Source organism: Sturnira hondurensis, unplaced genomic scaffold (assembly GCF_014824575.4).
Source record: "Sturnira hondurensis isolate 20B ecotype Veracruz unplaced genomic scaffold, ASM1482457v3 Scaffold0021354, whole genome shotgun sequence".
In the NCBI taxonomy this organism is placed as follows: Eukaryota; Metazoa; Chordata; class Mammalia; order Chiroptera; family Phyllostomidae; genus Sturnira; species Sturnira hondurensis.
In genome coordinates this window covers 32,545,081-32,564,366 of record NW_028093985.1, presented here as the reverse complement: position 1 = coordinate 32,564,366, position 19,286 = coordinate 32,545,081, and the positions used below count along the sequence as shown (strand labels likewise).

The 19,286-nt window shown below is 41.1% G+C and overlaps 1 protein-coding gene across 4 annotated transcripts in view; it reads left to right on the top strand.

Moving 5' to 3' along the window:
- The window catches only part of EPB41L4A (erythrocyte membrane protein band 4.1 like 4A), a 246,527-nt gene that overhangs the window by 205,686 nt on the left and 21,555 nt on the right, over positions 1 to 19,286 (top strand). For all 4 annotated transcript variants that reach the window (XM_037032184.1, XM_037032183.1, XM_037032185.1 and 1 more), the window contains 3 exons: positions 2,246 to 2,293; positions 3,470 to 3,547; positions 15,527 to 15,646. In XM_037032184.1, coding sequence (XP_036888079.1) covers positions 2,246 to 2,293; positions 3,470 to 3,547; positions 15,527 to 15,646 — 246 coding nt within the window. The remainder of the gene's footprint in view (positions 1 to 2,245; positions 2,294 to 3,469; positions 3,548 to 15,526; positions 15,647 to 19,286) is intronic.

The following is a 19,286-nucleotide window of genomic DNA, read 5'->3' as shown; positions in this document are numbered from 1 at the left end:
GAATTCAGAGAGAATTGTTAACATTTTGAGTGGGGGAAGGATATAGGGGGAAAGGTCCTTGCACAGCTGGTGACAAGTCAAGACTGTGGCATTGGGCTGCTTAACAGCAATATCAGAGAAAAAAGATAACGAAGCATTGCCTTCAAAATGCTGAATGAAGATTATTTTCCATTTAGGATTTTACGTCCAGATAAACTATAATTATATGTGTGGAATAAAGACATTTTCAGAAATTTTAGCTCTAAAAAGTGTACCTGCCATGTTATTTGGTCTAAGTGTATTGGGGAAATGAGGGAATGTGGGTTATGATGGTGACGTTCAAGAGCTGTATCTGCCGCCATCACAGTGTGAAGCACAAGCAGTGAAGGGTGTGGGAAATGAGACAAGGGGCTTGGATACCTCTCTGAAGAAGTTTGGCCTTGAACAGAAGAGAAGAGATTGGGAAGAAGATGAAGGGCGGTATGTGGAGTTAGGTGTGTGTGCGTGTGTTTAAATGGGGGAGACTTGAGAATGTGAAAAGCTGGTAAAAGAATTTTCCATGAGGACAAGTTGAATATATGTGAAGTGGGAGGGTAGTGGATGAAAGTCATTTGAAAAATGAGGTGATAGGACTCACAAAGCACAGGAGAGAGGGACTGACCTTATTTATAAGGACAGATCTGTAAATAACAGAGAGGGAGATGTTGCTAAGTTTTATTTTTGGTAACAGGAAGATGAGCGAGTTGCCATCTGAGGGCTACTTTTTCCTTTGGAAGGAGAAAACAAAGTCACCTGCTGAAGCAGAGAGATAGTGTGTCAGAAGGTTTCGAGGTAAAAGAGTTGAAAACTGCTTTGTGGGAACAGAGAAAGCACTTAAATCAGAGAAAGGGAGTGTGGTTGCTGGGCGTGCTGCAGCTGCACTTGAGGTTTATGAAGATGGATTTATAGCATAACTAATACGCTCTTTTGTGTGACTCCCTCCAGCACTGCTCAGCAAGGTGTTGAGGTCAGGCCCAGAGAACCTGGATAGCTGGTTCACTCATGCTTGAGGTCTTGTCGAAAAGACTGAACAGTGAACAGAAAGTTGGAAGAAGTTTTGAGTATTGGCATGCATGTTACTGGGGTGACAGAAATCTAAGCTGAGTCAGGGAGGGAATGAAAAATAAGTGAAGAGCTGTTGGAAAGTCTCAAGGTCAAGAGGTGAATAGTCCTACTGAGGTCAAAGAAAGGTAGAATAGAAGTAGTTAAATAAGCACTAATTAACAGCTAACATTTATTGAGTGCGTACAGTGGGCTGAGTCCTTCCCTGTGCATTTTAACTAGATTAATTCATTCTATCCTCATAACAACCCTTTGTGGGAAGTTCTATTAAAATAGAGGCACTGGCCCTGGCTGGTGTAGCTCAGTGCATTGAGCATGGGCCTGCGAACCAGAGGGTTTTGATTCGCATTCAGGGCACATGCCTGGGTTGTGGGCAAGATTTTTAGCACAGGGCATGTGAGAGGCACTCACACATTGATGTTTCTCTCCCTCTCTTCCACTCTCTCTAAAAATAAATAAATAAAATCTTTTTAAAAATTAAAAAATATTTAAAAAATGGAAGCACTGAGTAGAGAAATAATTTAAATCACACAACTCATCGTTGGAGGAGATGGGATTCACGTTCAGGTTGTCTGGCTCCAGGGCCTGCACACTGAAGCAGAATGCCCGGTTGAAGCTGTTTGAAAGTAAATAGAAGTGGTAAACAGGAAGGGGAGGAGAATGTGGTTGGAGAGCATTGTTTAGAGGTGGTTACAGAGGATAGAGTCCAAGGGTGACAGGATGAGGATAAAGTCCACTGAGTTATTGTGAAGAGATTATTAGAGAAAAGGTCAGGGTACTTGGAGGCCAGGGTGTTGGGAAGGGCATCCAAGTGAGAGCTGTTGTCAGATTATGGCAGAATTTGGCTTGGCGGATTGCAGACCTAGGAACTGCAGACTAACCCCGTCACTGGATGAATGGAATTTGATAGACGTGTTGGGCATTGTTATTTATAGGCTATTCACAGCCCCCACTAGGTTGCTGACTTCTTGAGGCCAGTTGGTGTATTTCTGGGACCTATCTTGTAGGGATGGGCATGTATGTGTGATTTAAATGTTTGGTAATGAATGAATGAATACGTAACAGGTACACATTAAATGAAGTAAAATTCATTTTGGTGTGCTTTCCTTAGCCAATTGATAATTTTCTATTTTCTTTAATGTCTTCATTTATTTGTTTTCCATAGGAAAGCCCATAACAGTGGTGAAGACTCAGATCTAAAGCAAAGGAGGAGGTAAAACAAAACAAAAAACCCCAAATGGGATGGAGGGTCTGGGAGAGGGAGGAAGGATCAGTGGATTAGCGCAGCTCAGCACTGAGGCCAGAGGGGGGAGTTTTTTGGTTTGTTTTATTAGTGACTGCTTTAAGGGTCTGGTAAATTTGTTTTTTAACTTTCAAATTGGCTTCAACTGGTTCTCAGTCTTCCATTCCGTAGCATCCTTCGCAGTCTCTGTTTTTTTCCTACTCCTCAGAGGAACTGCATCTCGGAGGAGCTGTCTCAGTTATCTATTGCTATGTCAAAAACACTCCGCAACCTGGTGTGTTTTATTTTATTTATTTTATTTTTATTTATTAATTTTAAAAAGGGGAAGGAGGGAGAGAGGAAGGAAGAGGGGTATGTGGGTTGGGAGAGATTTGTTTTTCCACTTATTTGTGAATTCATTGGTTGATTCTGGTATGTACTCTGACCAGGGATTGAACCCACAGCCTTGGCATATTGAGAAGGTGCTGAGCTACTTGGCCAGGGCAAACTTGGTGTAATTTAAAGCAACAATAACCATGTAGATCTCTTATAATTCTGTTGATTGAACAGGAAGTTCTTTAGTTAGTCTTGCTAGTCTCAGATGAAGCTTCAGTTAGATGGTGGCTGAGGCTGGATTATTCATATCTGGTGTCTTGGCAGAGTCCACGGTCTCTCCACTGGCCAGTCTAGGCTTCTTTAGATGGTGTCTGGGAGGAAGCAGGAGCTACCGGCCCTGTTAAGAGATAGTCCCGGAAGAGGCAGAGTATCCCTTCCACCTCTTTCTGTTGGTGAAATCAGTCACAGGACAAGCACTAATTCAAGGCCATGGGAAATAAACTCTGGCTCTCTCAGTGAAGGGTGGAGGTCTGGCCAGACTCTGAGTCTGTATTTAGTGAACCAGAGGGGCACAGAGCTTTGCATGTCAGAGTTCTGTTGGAAGTGCTTGGTTCTGTGGTCCTTTCTGGGAGCTTAGTGACATTTTCCTTAATCTACTTTCACATTTCTTTACACTCATTTAAATGTATGATTGAGTGAGAAACACAGTGAGGAAGGGATAAAACTTATGTTTGGATTAGTAATTTTACTATAGAATTATTAGGAACTTTTCAAAAATTTTTCTTTTGTCTTAAATGAGGGTTTTTCCTTGTGCTCTTATTTTGTCCTCAGGTCACGCTCACGCTGTAACACAAGCAGTGGTAGTGAATCAGAAAATTCTAATAGAGAACATCGGAAAAAGAGAAACAGGTAATGTTAGAACATTATAGTTAACTGGGACTCCAAACTCAGGGGGCTGCTGCTGGTGGTGGAAGCTGGGTGTCCTGTGTATTTTTAAGTCTGATTGTTCCATCAGTGTTTAGAAGCAATCTGGCCCTATCCTGAAGCACTATTTTAGGAAACCTCACCTCTTTGAACTGAGTTTCTTTTCTTTCTTTTTTTAAAAAGATTTTATTTATTTGTTTTTAGAGATACAAGAAGGGAGAAAGAAAGAGAGGGAGAGAAACATCAGTGTGTGGTTGCCTCTCACACACACGCTACTGGGGACCGAACCCACAACCCAGGCATGTGCCCTGACTGGGAATCAAACTAGTGACCTTTCACTTTGTAGGGTGACACTCAAGCAACTGAGCCATACCATTCAGGGCATGAACTGAGTTCCTTATCTTTATAATAAGATGACTAAAGAACTTGACAGTGAGGTTCCTTCTTGTTAATTAAGAAAAAAGTTGAACTGTATTTTGGTACAACATGTAGTAACTTGGTCTAGGGTGGTAAGATATTTTACTGTTAGTAGAGGGATTTCTCCCTGAAGTATCTTGTAACATGACATAGCTATATTTTGCCCAACCCCAAAACAAGGGGCTCGTTGTTTTATAGATTTCATAGTTTCAGCCTTGTGTAGATATAAATGCAAATGTGTGTTTATATTTATATCAGGCCCATACTGTTAGGTGGGGAAATACAGTTTGTTCATATTTTTAAGACTCATTTTTAAGAGCTTTTTAATAACATCATTTGGCATGTAATCAATATTAGCGATGGCTTAATGCATTAATCTGTTCTCCCCGGTTCCAGAATGTTTAATCGAAAACAGGGGTTGACATAGTGAAAGAGTACCAGGTTGCCAGTGAGAGGGGGTTGGTTGCTGGTTGTACTGGTTTCTGACCCAGTGGTGGTTCTCAACTCCAGACCGTTTTATCCTCCGCCTCCACTCCCTGAGGATGGATACTGGGCCATGTTTTGAGACACTTTTGATGTCACAATTGGTCGGGGGATTGCTACTGGCCAGGATGCTGCCAAACATCCTACAATGCGCAGGACAGCCTCCAAAACAAAGAAGTGTCTGGTCAAAAATGTGTCAGTAGTGCTAGTGTTGGAAACCCATTCTCACCTGATGTGGAACTCTGGCCCGGTTACTTTTGCTTTTCTGGGTCGTCTTTTTATCTTCCGTAAAACGAGGAAGTTGGATGAGATAATCTCCAAGGTTCTTCTTTAGTGTTTGGAGTCCTGATACTTGGCACACGTTGAATCAGCCTCCCTCTCCAACTACAAAGCCTATGCAATAAAAGCCCAGACAGCATTGTGAGACTGCACCATTTTCTTAGGAAAGCTTTCTCTGTCCAGCCTTCTTAGGGGCTGGAATCACACCAGAAAGAGGTGAGGTCTCAATGGTCCTGATGCTCTTCTCAAGGAAATAATTTCATTTTCTACACCTGAAAAAACCCAAGGGTGCAGGGCAGCTCTCCCCGAGGGTGCCCTCTTCCTGTGCTTAAATTGAGAATCTTCACAAACAACACAAAGCAAAGCAAAAAAATCTCACCTTCTTTCTACACTCTCCCCCACGTCCCCACATTTACACTTACTGATTAAGCCAGTATCTTAACAAATATATTCCTGTTATGCCCAGTGTATTTTAAGTTGTGTTCGTAAATGTGCTCTAGTCTCAACTTCTCAGGTGACCTGTTTAAAAAAGGTGTCTTTTGGGACCTAGAGCACTCACGGTGACATTTGCTGTTCAAAATGAAACACTATTTAAAGGTTGCCAACAAATTCTTAAAGAGCTCATTACTGATCTTCTTAACTTATTGGTGTTTTCTCCCTCAGGAATTTCTCCCCCACTCCACTCCATGCACAATTTTTTAGATTGGAATTCTTTGTATTGGATAAGTAGTGCATTTTAGAACGATAGTGGTTCTGAATATTTAAATGCTAATATGCTCTGTAAGGCTATTCATGGGAAATCCCTTTTCAAAACACTCTGGCACAAAGGCTTTCAAATGCATTTTACCTGCAGAAGTACTGCTCCAGGGTTTCATAACTTGCCTGTGTCTATAGAAGATGAGTGTAGGTCTCAGGGGCATAGCAAGAAGTGGGCAGAGGAGGAAACACGTCTTTCAGTGCCAATCTCCACTCCTGGAAATTCTCGTGCAGCAGGTGACAGTGAGTATGCAGGAGAGGCTGCAAACACAGGCTGCCTCCAGGTGCCACTTACCCATCGTTCTGTGCTTCCACTAACCCCTCCATCCCACGAGTAGCCTTTCAAAATTTGCCACAACCCACTCATTCCACATCAGGATGTGTCTGTCTGAGTATATGAACTGCAGCCCTGCTAGTGGTCCTAATATTTCTTCTGTCTGTGATGGAGGTTGTCTCCTGGTGTCTGACTTTCTACTTGTGCAAACAACTCCGTTTTGGGGGAAGAGGATAAATCTCTTCAACTCCATCTGTCCTTCCTTATCCCAGAAACAGTGTGACTTAGCCAAGCTCTCCACAGAGTCCTTTGTGCATTCATTAAGGGACTCTGCTCACCCTGAAGTGAGGCGAGCTGTGTCTCAAACACGCTGATGTTCTACTCCCTGCTAGCAAGGTCTCAAGACTCAGCCCCAGGTGCTTTCTCCCTTCCCAAACCAGAGCCCGGACCAGACACACCCTGCCTTCCTGTCTCCCCTTGGGAACCGTAGCCTGGCCACGGGGGCAAAGACTGTGCAGATTTGCTCTTCAGTCTATGTTTTGAAGCCCATGTTGAGTCCAGCAGAACTCTGGACAGTCAGGTTTACTTCCTGGAGATGGTGTATGGTCTTGGGATGTTGTTTGCTTTGCCACTTGTTGCTGGATTTTTTTTTTTTTTAACATAGAAAGTGTTTCCTGTTAGGATTTGGATACTGTGGAGATGTTGTTGTTGTTGTTTTTTCTTTTTTCTCAAAATCCTACCCATTAGAGCTTAAGCTGCTTTGTTGTTCACATGGATAACAATTTAAACACCTCTCATTTTGGGTGAGGAGAAACAAAAGTTAATAAAAGAATGTTTACAAATCATCTTTATCTAAAGCAGTGTTTGTGGCTCCTAACAACCCTTTAAGAAAAAGTTCATAATCTCCATCTCTCTGGAAGGCTAATATTAGAAACAAGGATTTAAAAAAAATATTTTATGTATTTATTTTTAGAGAAAGGGGAAGGGAGGGTGAAAGAGAGAGAGAAAAACATTAATGTGTGCGCCTCTAACGCACCCCCACCTGGGGACCTGTCTGGCATCCCAGGCATGTGCCCTGACAGGGAATCGAACCCGCAGTGCTTTAGTTCGCAGGCCGGTATTCAATCCACTGAACTATACCAGCCAGGGCAGGAACAAGGAGTCTTACTTCATTTCAGTTTTAGGACAGTAGAACCTCCTTTCTCACCTGTGTGCCCAGAGCTGACAAGTGTATAGGGCACTCTTGTCACCTCCGCATTAACCGTAGGGTCCCATGCCACATGGTGTTCTACAACATTAGGAGGCCTCAGCTTCCCCCTTTTTTGGGGGGGAGAGGGTTTGTTTATGTCTTTATGTGCCCTTTCCTACTTTAGATGTTCTTTCTTTGCTATTTTTATGATCTGAATGAATGTCTTATAATTTTCTAGGTTTTGAGGTTTGAGAACAATGCTTTTCTTCCTTTTTATAACTAGCTGGACGTTGGAACAGTTTCTTGTTATAAAGTCTAAGATGATGGAAAGCCCTTATTTCCCCCTTACTGTCTGCTACTTACATTGTCATCTTATCTCTTTCCTCCCTTTTTAATCTTCCTATCACATTATTTTTTTCATACCCCAGTTCCTCTGTCTTTGTCTTCTTAGTTTCTCTCTCTCCCTTATGTCCTTTCTTCTGTCTTCTCTGATGCTTAGGAGCCAGTGATGTGTTAAAAAACCTCAAGGATGTGGGTCAAGGGCTTGGTTCCACCATGCACTAGTACTTGACCTTGGGCATCTCTTTTAACCAGTTTAAATTGTAGTTTTCTTACTTTAAAGTGGAGTGTAATAATAACTGTTTGGTCGAATGAGTTACTGTAAAGATGAAATGAAATCTAAGAGGTGAGAGCACTTTGGGGTACAACACTGCACAGTTCAACATCTCATTTTGAAGTTCCTGTCACTTTGCCTGTCCCGCCCTGCTCCACCCCTTTTCCAGCCTTTTCCACCTTCCTTTTTGTCCTGTCTTCCATTCTCCCACCTTCCCTACCTTTACACATTTGTATTTGCAGACCAGTCATTTTTATCCTCTGAATCATGGGTAGGTCTTAGGGACCTCTTAACCCTGTGAAATTTTATGTAAAATTCTTTGTTTTTCTAAGTGTACATTTTTCTGGTGATAGGGTATAGTTTTTTCAGATTCTTAAGAGGGTGTCTGTGTGAACCCCCAAAAGTTATATAGTTAAGGAATTGATTGATATTAGGAAATGAAATTGGTATTTCAATTTGCTAGTAAGATTAAAAATTAAAATGCTTAAATTTTCTTTTAGAGATTACTTTGCAATACTGATTTGTAAAACAATGGGTTCAATTAAATTCATCAAATTGGGAACCTACCAAGTACAAAGCAGTATGAAGTTAATGACCTGTGTACATATTAGATTGTATCAGATTGCATTCATTTCCACTAGTTAGAATTTCAAACCTTGTACCTGAGATCAGAAGGGTCAGCCAGCTTCTCTCTGGAGGCTGGAGCCTGTGGGCCATGCCCTTGAATTGCCCAGGGTGTATGTTGAGAGAGAACCTAGAAAGTAGACTTACCAGAGGGAAACCTTTCACAAACCAGCTTTCCCAGAAAATACTTCGAGCTTAATATCCTTCACAGTCAAAGACACCAATCTGCAAAACATCCTCCGTGCTATTGATGAGAATTAGCAGTCCTTTGAGTGTTCACCGGGGAGAATCCGTGGATTACCCAGTCATTAGCTTTGATGTGTGGCTATGCTTTTCAGATTTTGAAGTGGGAGATTTGAAGTGGAGGGGGTGGAGGGGCAGTGGTGGGAGAAGTAGTCTGGTGTTTTTAGTGTAAGCATGAAAGTGGAAGTAACTCTGGAGCATGGCGAGGAGTAAAAGAGTAGAAGAAGTGAGAGAAGTCTGGGGTAGGAGCAGGACTAGAGTAAATTGGCAACAGGGGAGCATTTGGGCCACATGAGTTATGTTCGTGAGGCTGTGTGTGTGCACAAGACCCTGCTGTAGAGCACAGAACAAAGCACTCTGAAGCCTGTGTTATGAATTTGACCCGGCTTTTAAGAACTCCATGGCCAGGAACTGGTTATCTCACCCTCTGAGTCTTAGTTTTCTCACATGCAGAGTGGAATAATACCTGTTCTGTTCTCCTCGCAAGAGGTTTGTAAACATCCAGGAGATAATAGATGTGGTTTGAGAAGTAGAAAGTGCCCGCATAGGCCGCTGCTGTTAGACGAATGAGAGCAGTCCCTCCGCGCTGCTCCCTGTTCTCCGGAGTCCCCGTGTGTCTGTAGCACAGGGCCCAGCTCCCTTTAACAAAGAGGATGCCAGTGCTTCTAACGTGCTTCTTTTCTGCCACAAGTGTTGTTAGTTTCTTCCTGCCTTTTAGGTGTCTTTCAGAATCTGTATCTGAATAATGGATTAAGATGGTTTTAAATATTTTAAATACATTCCACAAGGTCTTTTGTGGAACATGTCTTCCGTGGCCCTGCAACTAACAGGCAGTACATCTAAGTAGGGCATGATTTTTGGTAGGATTTTGTGGAGTGATTAAAAAAAGAACTTGATTGTCCCTGTGCCCTGGGCACGTGGGGTTGGGGAGTGCGTTTTGGAGGATAGCAAGCTTAAACCAGTGGTGCATTTCATCCAGAGAGCCTGAAAAGAGGCAACTGTTTCCCCGCTCACATTCCCTTCTGGCCTGCTTCTGATGTAGGTAAAGGCTGCATACAGGTGGATAGAAACCGTGGATATGGAGAGAGCAGTTCATACAAAGCCGGTGGAAACAGCGTGTTCACCGTGCTGCAGATTGCAGGCGTTTGCGATTTCCACTCTTATAAGTTACCTCAAAATTTAGATATTTGATGTGGATGGTTTAGGGCTTCCAGATCATAATCAAGGTTGACAGAGATGACTGTGGAAATGCAAAGCAGCAGCGACTGAAGAATGATGTCAGATTATCGAGTGTGGGCAGCCTGAAGCATTAGGAAAACNGAGGCAACTGTTTCCCCGCTCACATTCCCTTCTGGCCTGCTTCTGATGTAGGTAAAGGCTGCATACAGGTGGATAGAAACCGTGGATATGGAGAGAGCAGTTCATACAAAGCCGGTGGAAACAGCGTGTTCACCGTGCTGCAGATTGCAGGCGTTTGCAATTTCCACTCTTATAAGTTACCTCAAAATTTAGATATTTGATGTGGATGGTTTAGGGCTTCCAGATCATAATCAAGATTGACAGAGATGACTGTGGAAATGCAAAGCAGCAGCAACTGAAGAATGATGTCAGATTATCGAGTGTGGGCAGCCTGAAGCATTAGGAAAACAGAGGGAGAGTTTGAAAGAGCAATTGCACATGAAAGGTAGCTCATTTCGTAGAGAGAACATAAGGAGTTAAGTGGAAGAGACAGAAGCACCTTTAAGAGCAAATAGGAATAAGTTATTTAGAGAGAACATAAGGAGTTAAGTGGAAGAGACAGAAGCACCTTTAAGAGCAAATAGGAATAAGTTATTGATGATGAGGGAAGGCTGGGGAAAGCAAATGAATTTTTTGCTTGCTGGTCTTAAGGGAGTATGTTGAGAGATGCCTGAAACCAACATAAATTTCCCTAGGGAAGAAAAAGTAGTGAAGGAAAAAAAGATTGGTTTATAGCAGGTGATCCAAAAATGAGTGCAGTTGATGAGAAACACAAGTGTACCTTCAGCTGGGACCTGTGGACTTAATGTTAGTGATGGAGCGGCATTATAAAGCAATTGTCGGGAAAGCCGCGCTGTACCTGAAGAGTAGAGGTTTGTCTCAGTGCATCTGACTGGCTTGAAATACAACAAAATAGACAAACAGGGCATTTTAAGGCTAGAAAGGATCTTCGCAATGAGCGGATAGATGAANAGAAAAAGTAGTGAAGAAAAAAAAGATTGGTTTATAGCAGGTGATCCAAAAATGAGTGCAGTTGATGAGAAACACAAGTGTACCATCAGCTGGGACCTGTGGACTTAATGTTAGTGATGGAGCGGCATTATAAAGCAATTGTCGGGAAAGCCGCGCTGTACCTGAAGAGTAGAGGTTTGTCTCAGTGCATCTGACTGGCTTAAAATACAACAAAATAGACAAACAGGGCATTTTAAGGCTAGAAAGGATCTTCGCAATGAGTGGATAGATGAAAAACTGAGACCAGACCAAAGAACATAAGCAATTGGCCTAGATAACAGCAGAGATGGGACCAAGCAGAACTTGTGAGCACCATGTAGTAACTCCTGTCTTCTTGAAGCTCCATTATACCTTTGCTTTGTAATGTCTCAGGTTCAGCAGTCAATGCCACCTTTATCTCAGTGAGTGAGTAGTAAATTAAGAACTGGGGTAAAGGAAGGCCCTATTAGGAACAAAATTGCATGGGTAAGGTAGAGAGCAAAGTGAAGCCCGTGGGGGTTTGTGGAAGAATTCATCTAATGGGAAGAATTCTGCAGAAGAGGCAGAACTGTAACTGGGAAGACAGGACAGAAGAAGCTAGGAATAGTCGTTATCTTGATTCTTGTTGTCAAATGATTATGTATGGCATTTCATCTTCAAACCTTTTGCAAACTTTAATTAAGTGTCACATGCAGTTACAATTTCAGTTGTATTTGTGGTCTGGGAAAGTAGGGTATTCAACTTCGGTGAGACATGGGAGAAATATATCAGAATTCTCTGGTTCTGAGACATCATGGACAGTTGTTCTGTTTTGAAGCAGCCCTCTTCCTGGTACGTTAAAAAACAGTGGCCTTGTTATGATAAGGCTCCCTAACCCAACTATTAACTCTCCGTAGTTACAGATAAAGAAAAAGACTAAATATGATAAATTTAGAGTTATTGCATCTGAGGTTACAGGGAAGAAACATTTAGCATTTTTTGAGGTTCACTTTAAATGCAGCATTTGAAAATAAGTCTATTCCAAATGTAAATTGCAATGGACTGGTTTTTTTTCCCTTTGATACTTTCCTGACTATGTCATGTAAGAGCACATTTTGACTTCTTTTTAAAAATATTTTATTTATTTATTTTCAGAGAGAGGGGAAGGGAGAGGGAGAGAAATATCAATGTGTGGTTGCCTCTCATGTGTCCCCCACTGGGAACTGGCCTGCAACCTAGGCATGTGCCCTGACTGGAAATCAAACCGCAATCCTTTGCTTCACAGGCCCGCGCTCAATCCACTGAGCTACACCAGCCAGGGCTTGACTTCTTTTTTAAATGAAAATTTTATTTTATTTTATAAAATTTTATTTATTTATTTTTAGAGAGGAGAAGAGAGGGAGAAAGAGAGGGAAACATCAGTGTGCGATTCCATCTCATGTGCCCCCCTACCTCGGGCCTGGCCCACGACTCAGGCATGTATGTGCCTTGCACTGGGAATTAAACTGGTGACCCTTGGTTCTGAGGCTGGAGCTTAGTCCACTGAGCCACTCCAGCTAGGGCTGACTTTTTAAAAGTCACTATTTTAATGTAAATCCATTCATCATAATTAAAATATAGCAGGAAAGGAGCAAAAAAGCAATACGTGTGCACCCCACACCTAAGGATAGATGAGACTTGACAAGGCAGAAGTGTGATAGGAAACATCTTTTACATTAAAAAAATTCTTTATTCACTTATGCATAAATAAAATAGTCAACTTCTGTCTCTTAAGGACCATGCATTAAAATATTCTTGATTTTAGAGCTAGCTCCACATAGCACCTGTATTTTCTGGAGCAGTTCATCGATGGGAAAAATGACACGTTCATCCTTGTAATGAAGCCCCATTAACCAGAGGCCTTTTGTAAGGGTGTAATTTCAAACTTCATTACAGACTGAGGCAGCCACACCACCATTACTCAGGAAAATGTGCTTCTGTTGTGACTCTCCAATGAGCCTTACATTTTTAATGGACCTTGTTAGAATATTTATGAAACAGTGTCACCAGTAGAGGGCATCTGTCTTTGAGACATGTGGGTCACAAGGATATTACCTGGCAGAGTGTCACTGCCCACATTTCAGACTTTAGAAAAAAGTCTAAGGTACATGCCATTGTCTGAGATTCTTTCTGACATCTAGTTCAATAAGAACCTCTAGTGAGGTACAGGAACGCTGTGGGCTCGCGTTTCAGTTTTATTTTTCCTTTCATCAGGGTAAAGTCTGAGTCTGAAGGCAGCCAGTTGAATTCCATAATAGAGAATGAGCATACACTAATTGTGCTTCCTTTTATTTTTTAAATTAATTTTTTAAAAAGATTTTATTTATTTTAGAGGGGGTAATGGAGGGAGAAAGAGAAGGAGAGAAACATTAGTGTGTGGTTGCCTGTTGTGCACCCTGTACTGGGGACCTGACCTGCAACCCAGGCATGTGCCCTAGACTGGGAATCGAACTGGTGACCCTTTGGTTCGCAGGACGGCATTCAATCCACTGAGCCACACCAGCCAGGGCTGCTTCCTTTTAAATGTCTGTCCTCTCAGAAAAGCATGTTTGCCAAAGTCAGCCTTGCTCAGAGGCTTGACCTCTCAAAAATATTTAAAGATGCTACTTTCCCGAGTTAAAAAAAATTAACATTGTGAAGTTTAGTCCTGCCCATGACTGCGCAGCAATTTAGTTCAGAATGGAAGCTTTAGAATTAGGAGACCTGGGTTTTATGTCCATCCCCAGGGAATGTGAGGCGTGGGTTTCTCGGGGGAGAGGAGATACTTCCCCACTGACTGTGTCCCTCTAACTTCGAATCCCTGGGTCCTGGGAATGGCCAGCACTACTTCCCCACCAGGCTGTCACTCAAGGCAGAGGACGGTCTGAGGTGTAGGTGCTGGCTGTGAAAATACATTAGGTATGAGTCTGTGTACGCACACATAGCATTTTCAAATGGCAGTGTTCCAAAGAATGGTTGGTAATTACGATCTCAAGTACTTTACCTGCTCTTTTCTTGAGATACTTCTCACGTGAAGATCCGTGGCAGCACGTATTGAACTCTAATTCCCCCTGCGCGTGCCGCGAGAGACGGAACTGTGTGCTTGAGTCTGTGAAACTTGCCATGACTGCGCCCCACTCATTTTCAGAGGGCCTGTTAGAAGTGAAAGCTTTAGCAAGAACATACGTACAGTTCAAAAGCTTGAAGTGTGTTACAGATAATTTTTCACTTCACACAATTTCTCTTTAATCTAGAGGAGCTTAAATGGGTTCTTCACAATCTACTGTTCTTTTTAACTTGAATTTGTCTTCCATTATCTCTGTTATCTGTGAAATGAATTTTTGCCCCCCCATCTACTGATTTGCATTTATAAGCAAATTTGTGTATCCACACCACATTTGATATGAAGTGCTGTCACAGGGCAACCGAAAGATATCTGTTCAGTGAGAAGATACCTCTTCCTTTCGTTTCTGTTCTGAAGCATCTGTGCTCACACAGTCACAGTTCTGGGATGATTACCTTGCAATTTGGAGCATCTCTCCCACAGCCTGGGAGTCTCAGTGTGTGAAATGAACACGTTGGAGCAGTTTCCTGGAGGGTTTACATAAATTAAAAGCTAAATATTCAAACAACAGGTGTTTAATTTTTGCAAGGAATCTTTGTAGCTTCACAGCATTGTTGCAGTGCATCCCAGACAGTATCTGCACATTAATTAAGCACTTGTTTTAATTAAGTACTTGCTTCACCTCTCTCCTACGGCACCTCACCCTCGGTACTAGAAAGACGGTATCGTGGTGGTCCAAAACTTCTTCAGTGTGGTCCATGGATGGGATTTTTTAGGGCCATGGGGTACTTTTATGTGCAAAATGTGTTTATGTGTTAAAATTGAAAGAATCACTTTGAAAACTCAGATTTGTAGGTAATCTTTTAAAAAATAAGGTTTGGTAACATTGTCTTATGGTCTCATTTGGTGGGTGCCTATGCTCCCAGTTCCATCCTGCTCCGGATTTTGCCCTGGATTTCCTGGTCCCTCACTTGCATATCTGTCTGCTCCTGAGTGTCCACCTGAGTGTTCACCCCTCACTCCCTCTTCAGCCTGGGAGCAGCCGTAGCCGGAGGAGCCTCTGTGCCCGATGACACCATGTTTAACTTTTCACACTTCCATTTCTGTCTTAAAAAATGGGAATTATGTTTGGCAACTATTCTCCATGAAAACCTCGAAAGTTAGTAAGGTTTTTAAAGAGTATTTTAACTTAAAAGTATTTATTGCTGTCTTGGTTAGCAGGTTTTAAAAAATGATTTTGTCTTATGATTTAAGAATGTCTGTATAGCGGACATTACAGTTTTCTTTAGTCTAAACTTGAATATGTTACATGTCAGGTGGTACCAGACTTACCCGGGGGACTGCTTTGTAAATTATTTAAATGTCTAACCACAGTGCTTTGCCCTTGACACTAATATAATATTGGATGTCAATCGTGATTGAATAATAAAAATATTTTTAAAAACCTTAAGTATATTTTAAGTGACTTTTTGTTTGATACATTGCTTTCCAGGAAAATTTTAAGCCAAATATAGAAGTCTGAAAGTAACTAATTATATGCTTACATATTTATATGTAAAAATTATAATGTATATAGGTATATACTTATGGATATACTAGCCTGTTTAACACATTCTTAGCTTTGAGTAATGATAATGAAATTGCTTTTTAAAAAATAGCTTTTCATTTCTTAATAACTTCTAAATAACTTATTTGCTAATTTCTCCATGTCATGTGAAAGCCACTTTAGGATGAACCGAAAAACAAAGCACCGCGTGTGTGCATGCTAACTGTAGATGAATGGTGCTTCTTTTCAGAATACGGCAGGAGAACGACATGGTCGATTCAGCGCCTCAGTGGGAAGCCGTGTTAAGGAGACAAAAGGAGAAAACCCAGGCTGACCCCAACAACAGGCGATCCAGACACAGATCTCGCTCGTATGTGGACTCTTTTTATACCTTGATTCAAAAACACTGAGCCTGAAGTAGCACGTGGATTCTAGGGCACACTGGGCTGACTCTTTGAAGCCTTCCAATGTGATTTAGTTCAGCCATGATTATCCTGTTATTTACCTGGCACATTTACCTTCTTATGTTTGTGACATTTATTAACTATTTCTGAAACTGTAGAAGTTGGAGCGCAGTCAAACCAAAATGTCATAAAAAAACCAAAGTTATCAAAATTGTGTTTTGGTTTGTTTATTAACAAAAGCATACATTCAACTGAGCAAGTAGGAATAGTCTGCTTTGTTCTGGAGCCCTTGTTGGTGAACACCTGCTGCTCCTGTCAGTTGGAGTCTGCAGAATTCTCTCCAGTCTTGTTCCAGGTTGAATGAGACGGGAATATCTTCCCATCAAATTACCATCTAGCAGCAGTCAGGGAGTGATTCATTACACCCTAATGTTGGGATTTGCCTGCTCTTTCTGTTGCTAGGCAATGCTATGTGTGAGTACAATTACCCCATAACAATGAGGTTACCAGTCCCCCAAATTAATTTCCTTCTGAGCTGACAAAGTTTATGTGAGTTTTTTTTTAAAGTGTGCATTGTCCAGATTTAGACTCTTCACCCCCACTCTACTTCCCAAAGCCCATCTTTTTAAATTGAGCTGGTATTAACTACCCATCCCTTTGTGGCCCTGGGTAGTTAGATGTATGGTGGTGCTTACTAGTGGAAGGCAGGATTAGAGTCTCAGACAGGGCCGAGGCAGGGTGCTGGAGAGTGGAGTTAGAGACAAGCCGTAGGTAGGTGGGAGCTCTGAGGGAGCCGGGCAGAAGGATTCCAGCTCAGGTTAACAGAGGCCAGAGGGGCACTTTGCAGGGCGTACTCCAGATCCCTACGTGGCTCCAAGGGATGTTTCTCAGTCTTAGATGCTTACTTTTTTTTAATTTAAAATTTTTATTTATTTTTATTTATTTATCTCTAGAGGGGAAGGGAAGGAGAGAGGGAGAGAAATATCAATGTATGGTTGCCTCTCGTGTGTCCCCTGATGGGAACTGGCCTGCAACCCAGGCATGTGCCCTGACTGGGAATTGAACCGCGATTGTGTGTTTCGAAGGCCCGTGCTCAATCCACTGAGCTACACCAGCCAGGGCTTACTTTTTAATTAGAAGTATTTTTTTTATCTGTAGTGCGACAGAAGGAGTGATATCTGTTTCTTTTGTAATAGGANTTTATTTATTTTTATTTATTTATCTCTAGAGGGGAAGGGAAGGAGAGAGGGAGAGAAATATCAATGTATGGTTGCCTCTCGTGTGTCCCCTGATGGGAACTGGCCTGCAACCCAGGCATGTGCCCTGACTGGGAATTGAACTGCGATTGTGTGTTTTGAAGGCCCGTGCTCAATCCACTGAGCTACACCAGCCAGGGCTTCCTTTTTAATTAGAAGTATTTTTTTTATCTGTAGTGCGACAGAAGGAGTGATATCTGTTTCTTTTGTAATAGGAAATTTGTAAGTACATGAAGCAGTGTATAGTAGGTTTTCACTTCATATTGTTAATAGGTTCTGTGACTTTAAGCAAAACAATGTTTAACTAACCAGTTTTTTGTAGGCTAATTGATATAAAGAGTCAAGTTCCTACAGCACCTCATCAACATTATAAGGAGCGGGTGTTAGTATACCCTTATAGATTTACTCATTACTCCTCAGTGTTATTGTCTGAAACCTAATTAAATGTTCAGTTTAAAGCAGAAGCTAAAAAGCTTCCTTTGTCCCGTGTCCTATCTCTTTGCAACTCCATTAAAAAAGAGAGGCTTAGATCTGGGCCAGTCATGAGCTCACTGAAGACAGTCTAACAAGAAGGCACAGAAACCCAAGATCAAGCCTCAGCACAGTCATGGGTGAATCTCTATGGTAACCATGTGGAGTCTTCTATGTGGGACTTGTAACACAAGGTTTCGTGACTTCATAGTAAATCTTAAAATAGCATTTAGTTTTTCTAAACATTTCTGAAGCCCTCTAAGTTCAGTTAAATACAAATAGCAAGTCTCATGTATTAAAAAAGGGAAAAAAGAAAATAAAATTAAGAACAATTCTATAGATTGATTTTCAAGAAGTCAAAAAGAGCAATACTAAGTAAATGAAACTATATAAATAAAATTGATAAATTGAACAATCCAACATTGTTGAGTATTATAGTTTAATGCAGTTGTATTACAGGGCCAATACTGGGTTGGCCAGAAGGCTCATTTGGTTTTTTCGCTAAGATGGCTCTAATAGCGCTAAGTTGTCTTTAACCTCATTTGAAACAATTTTGTTAGATTGTATTGTGACAGCTGTCACATCAGTGTGACCAAAATTGGTGAATTTTTGTGTGCCATTTTAATATTGAAGAGGGAAGAAAATCAGAAAATTTTCAGCTTATTATGCTTTAGTATGTCAAGAAAGGTAAAAACATAAGTGAAATGCAAGAAAAGGATTTGTGCACTGTATGGAGAAGGTGCTCTAACTGAACATGTCAAAAGTAGTTTGTGAAGTTTCATGCTGGAGATTCTTGCTGGATGAGGCTTTACAGTCAAGTAGACCAGTTGAAGTTGATAGCAATCAAATAGAGAATGATCAGTATTCTACCATGTGGGAGATAGCTGACATACTCAAAATATCCAAATTAATAAAGTTATTGCTGAAAGTGAAAACCATGTCTTTATTTTACAGAAAAAATGGAAAAAAGACTAAATGGACTTTTTGGCCAACCCAATATTTGTAGATGGGCCTGGTAATTTAACCATTTTAATGGAGTGACCTGAGATTTATTTAGCAACCTAAGGAATACACTTTTTTTAAACTGACAATAATTTGAGGTAAAATTTATATACAAATGTTCTCATCTTAACATTTGTGCACAATTCAATGCATTTTGGCAAACGTTAACAGTGTATCCATCAGGCCAACTTAAATATAGAATAAAAACATTCCCTCATGTTCCTTCCAGTCATCCCCATGCTCCCTCCACAGGCAACCACGGTCCTGATTTTTACCACTAGAGATTAGTGTTTCTCTTACTGAACCTCATATATATGTGATTATATAATGTGCACTCTTTTAAAATCTGGCTTCTTTCACGCAACATATTTTTGCATGTTGTGTCTGTCAGTGCCTATTTAAAATTTTTTATTAGTAATCCATTGTGTGAATATACCACAATTTGTTTATTCATTCTCCTCTTGAAAGACATTTGGAGTGTTTCCAGTTTTGCTATTGTGTTAAAAGGTGGTGTAGACATTCCTTAGAAGGGTACTTGTGGAGTATGTTATATTTTACCTTGGGTAAATACCTGGGGGTGGAGTTGCTGGGTTACAAGATATTTCCATATTTAATTTGATAAGAAACTACCAAAATGATTTCCAAAAATTTTATATCCCTACAGCAATGTATGAGAGTTCCAGTTGTGCCCTATTTGCCAATATTTGGTTTTGTCTGTCTTGTTAATTTTAGCTAGTCTGATAGGTTTGAAGTGGTATTGCATTGTGATTTTAATTATGATTTTTCTGATGACTAATTATGTTAACCACATTTTCCTATGCTTGTTGTTTGTTCATAAGCCTTAATTTTCATACTGTCCAAGTTATATACATTTTTA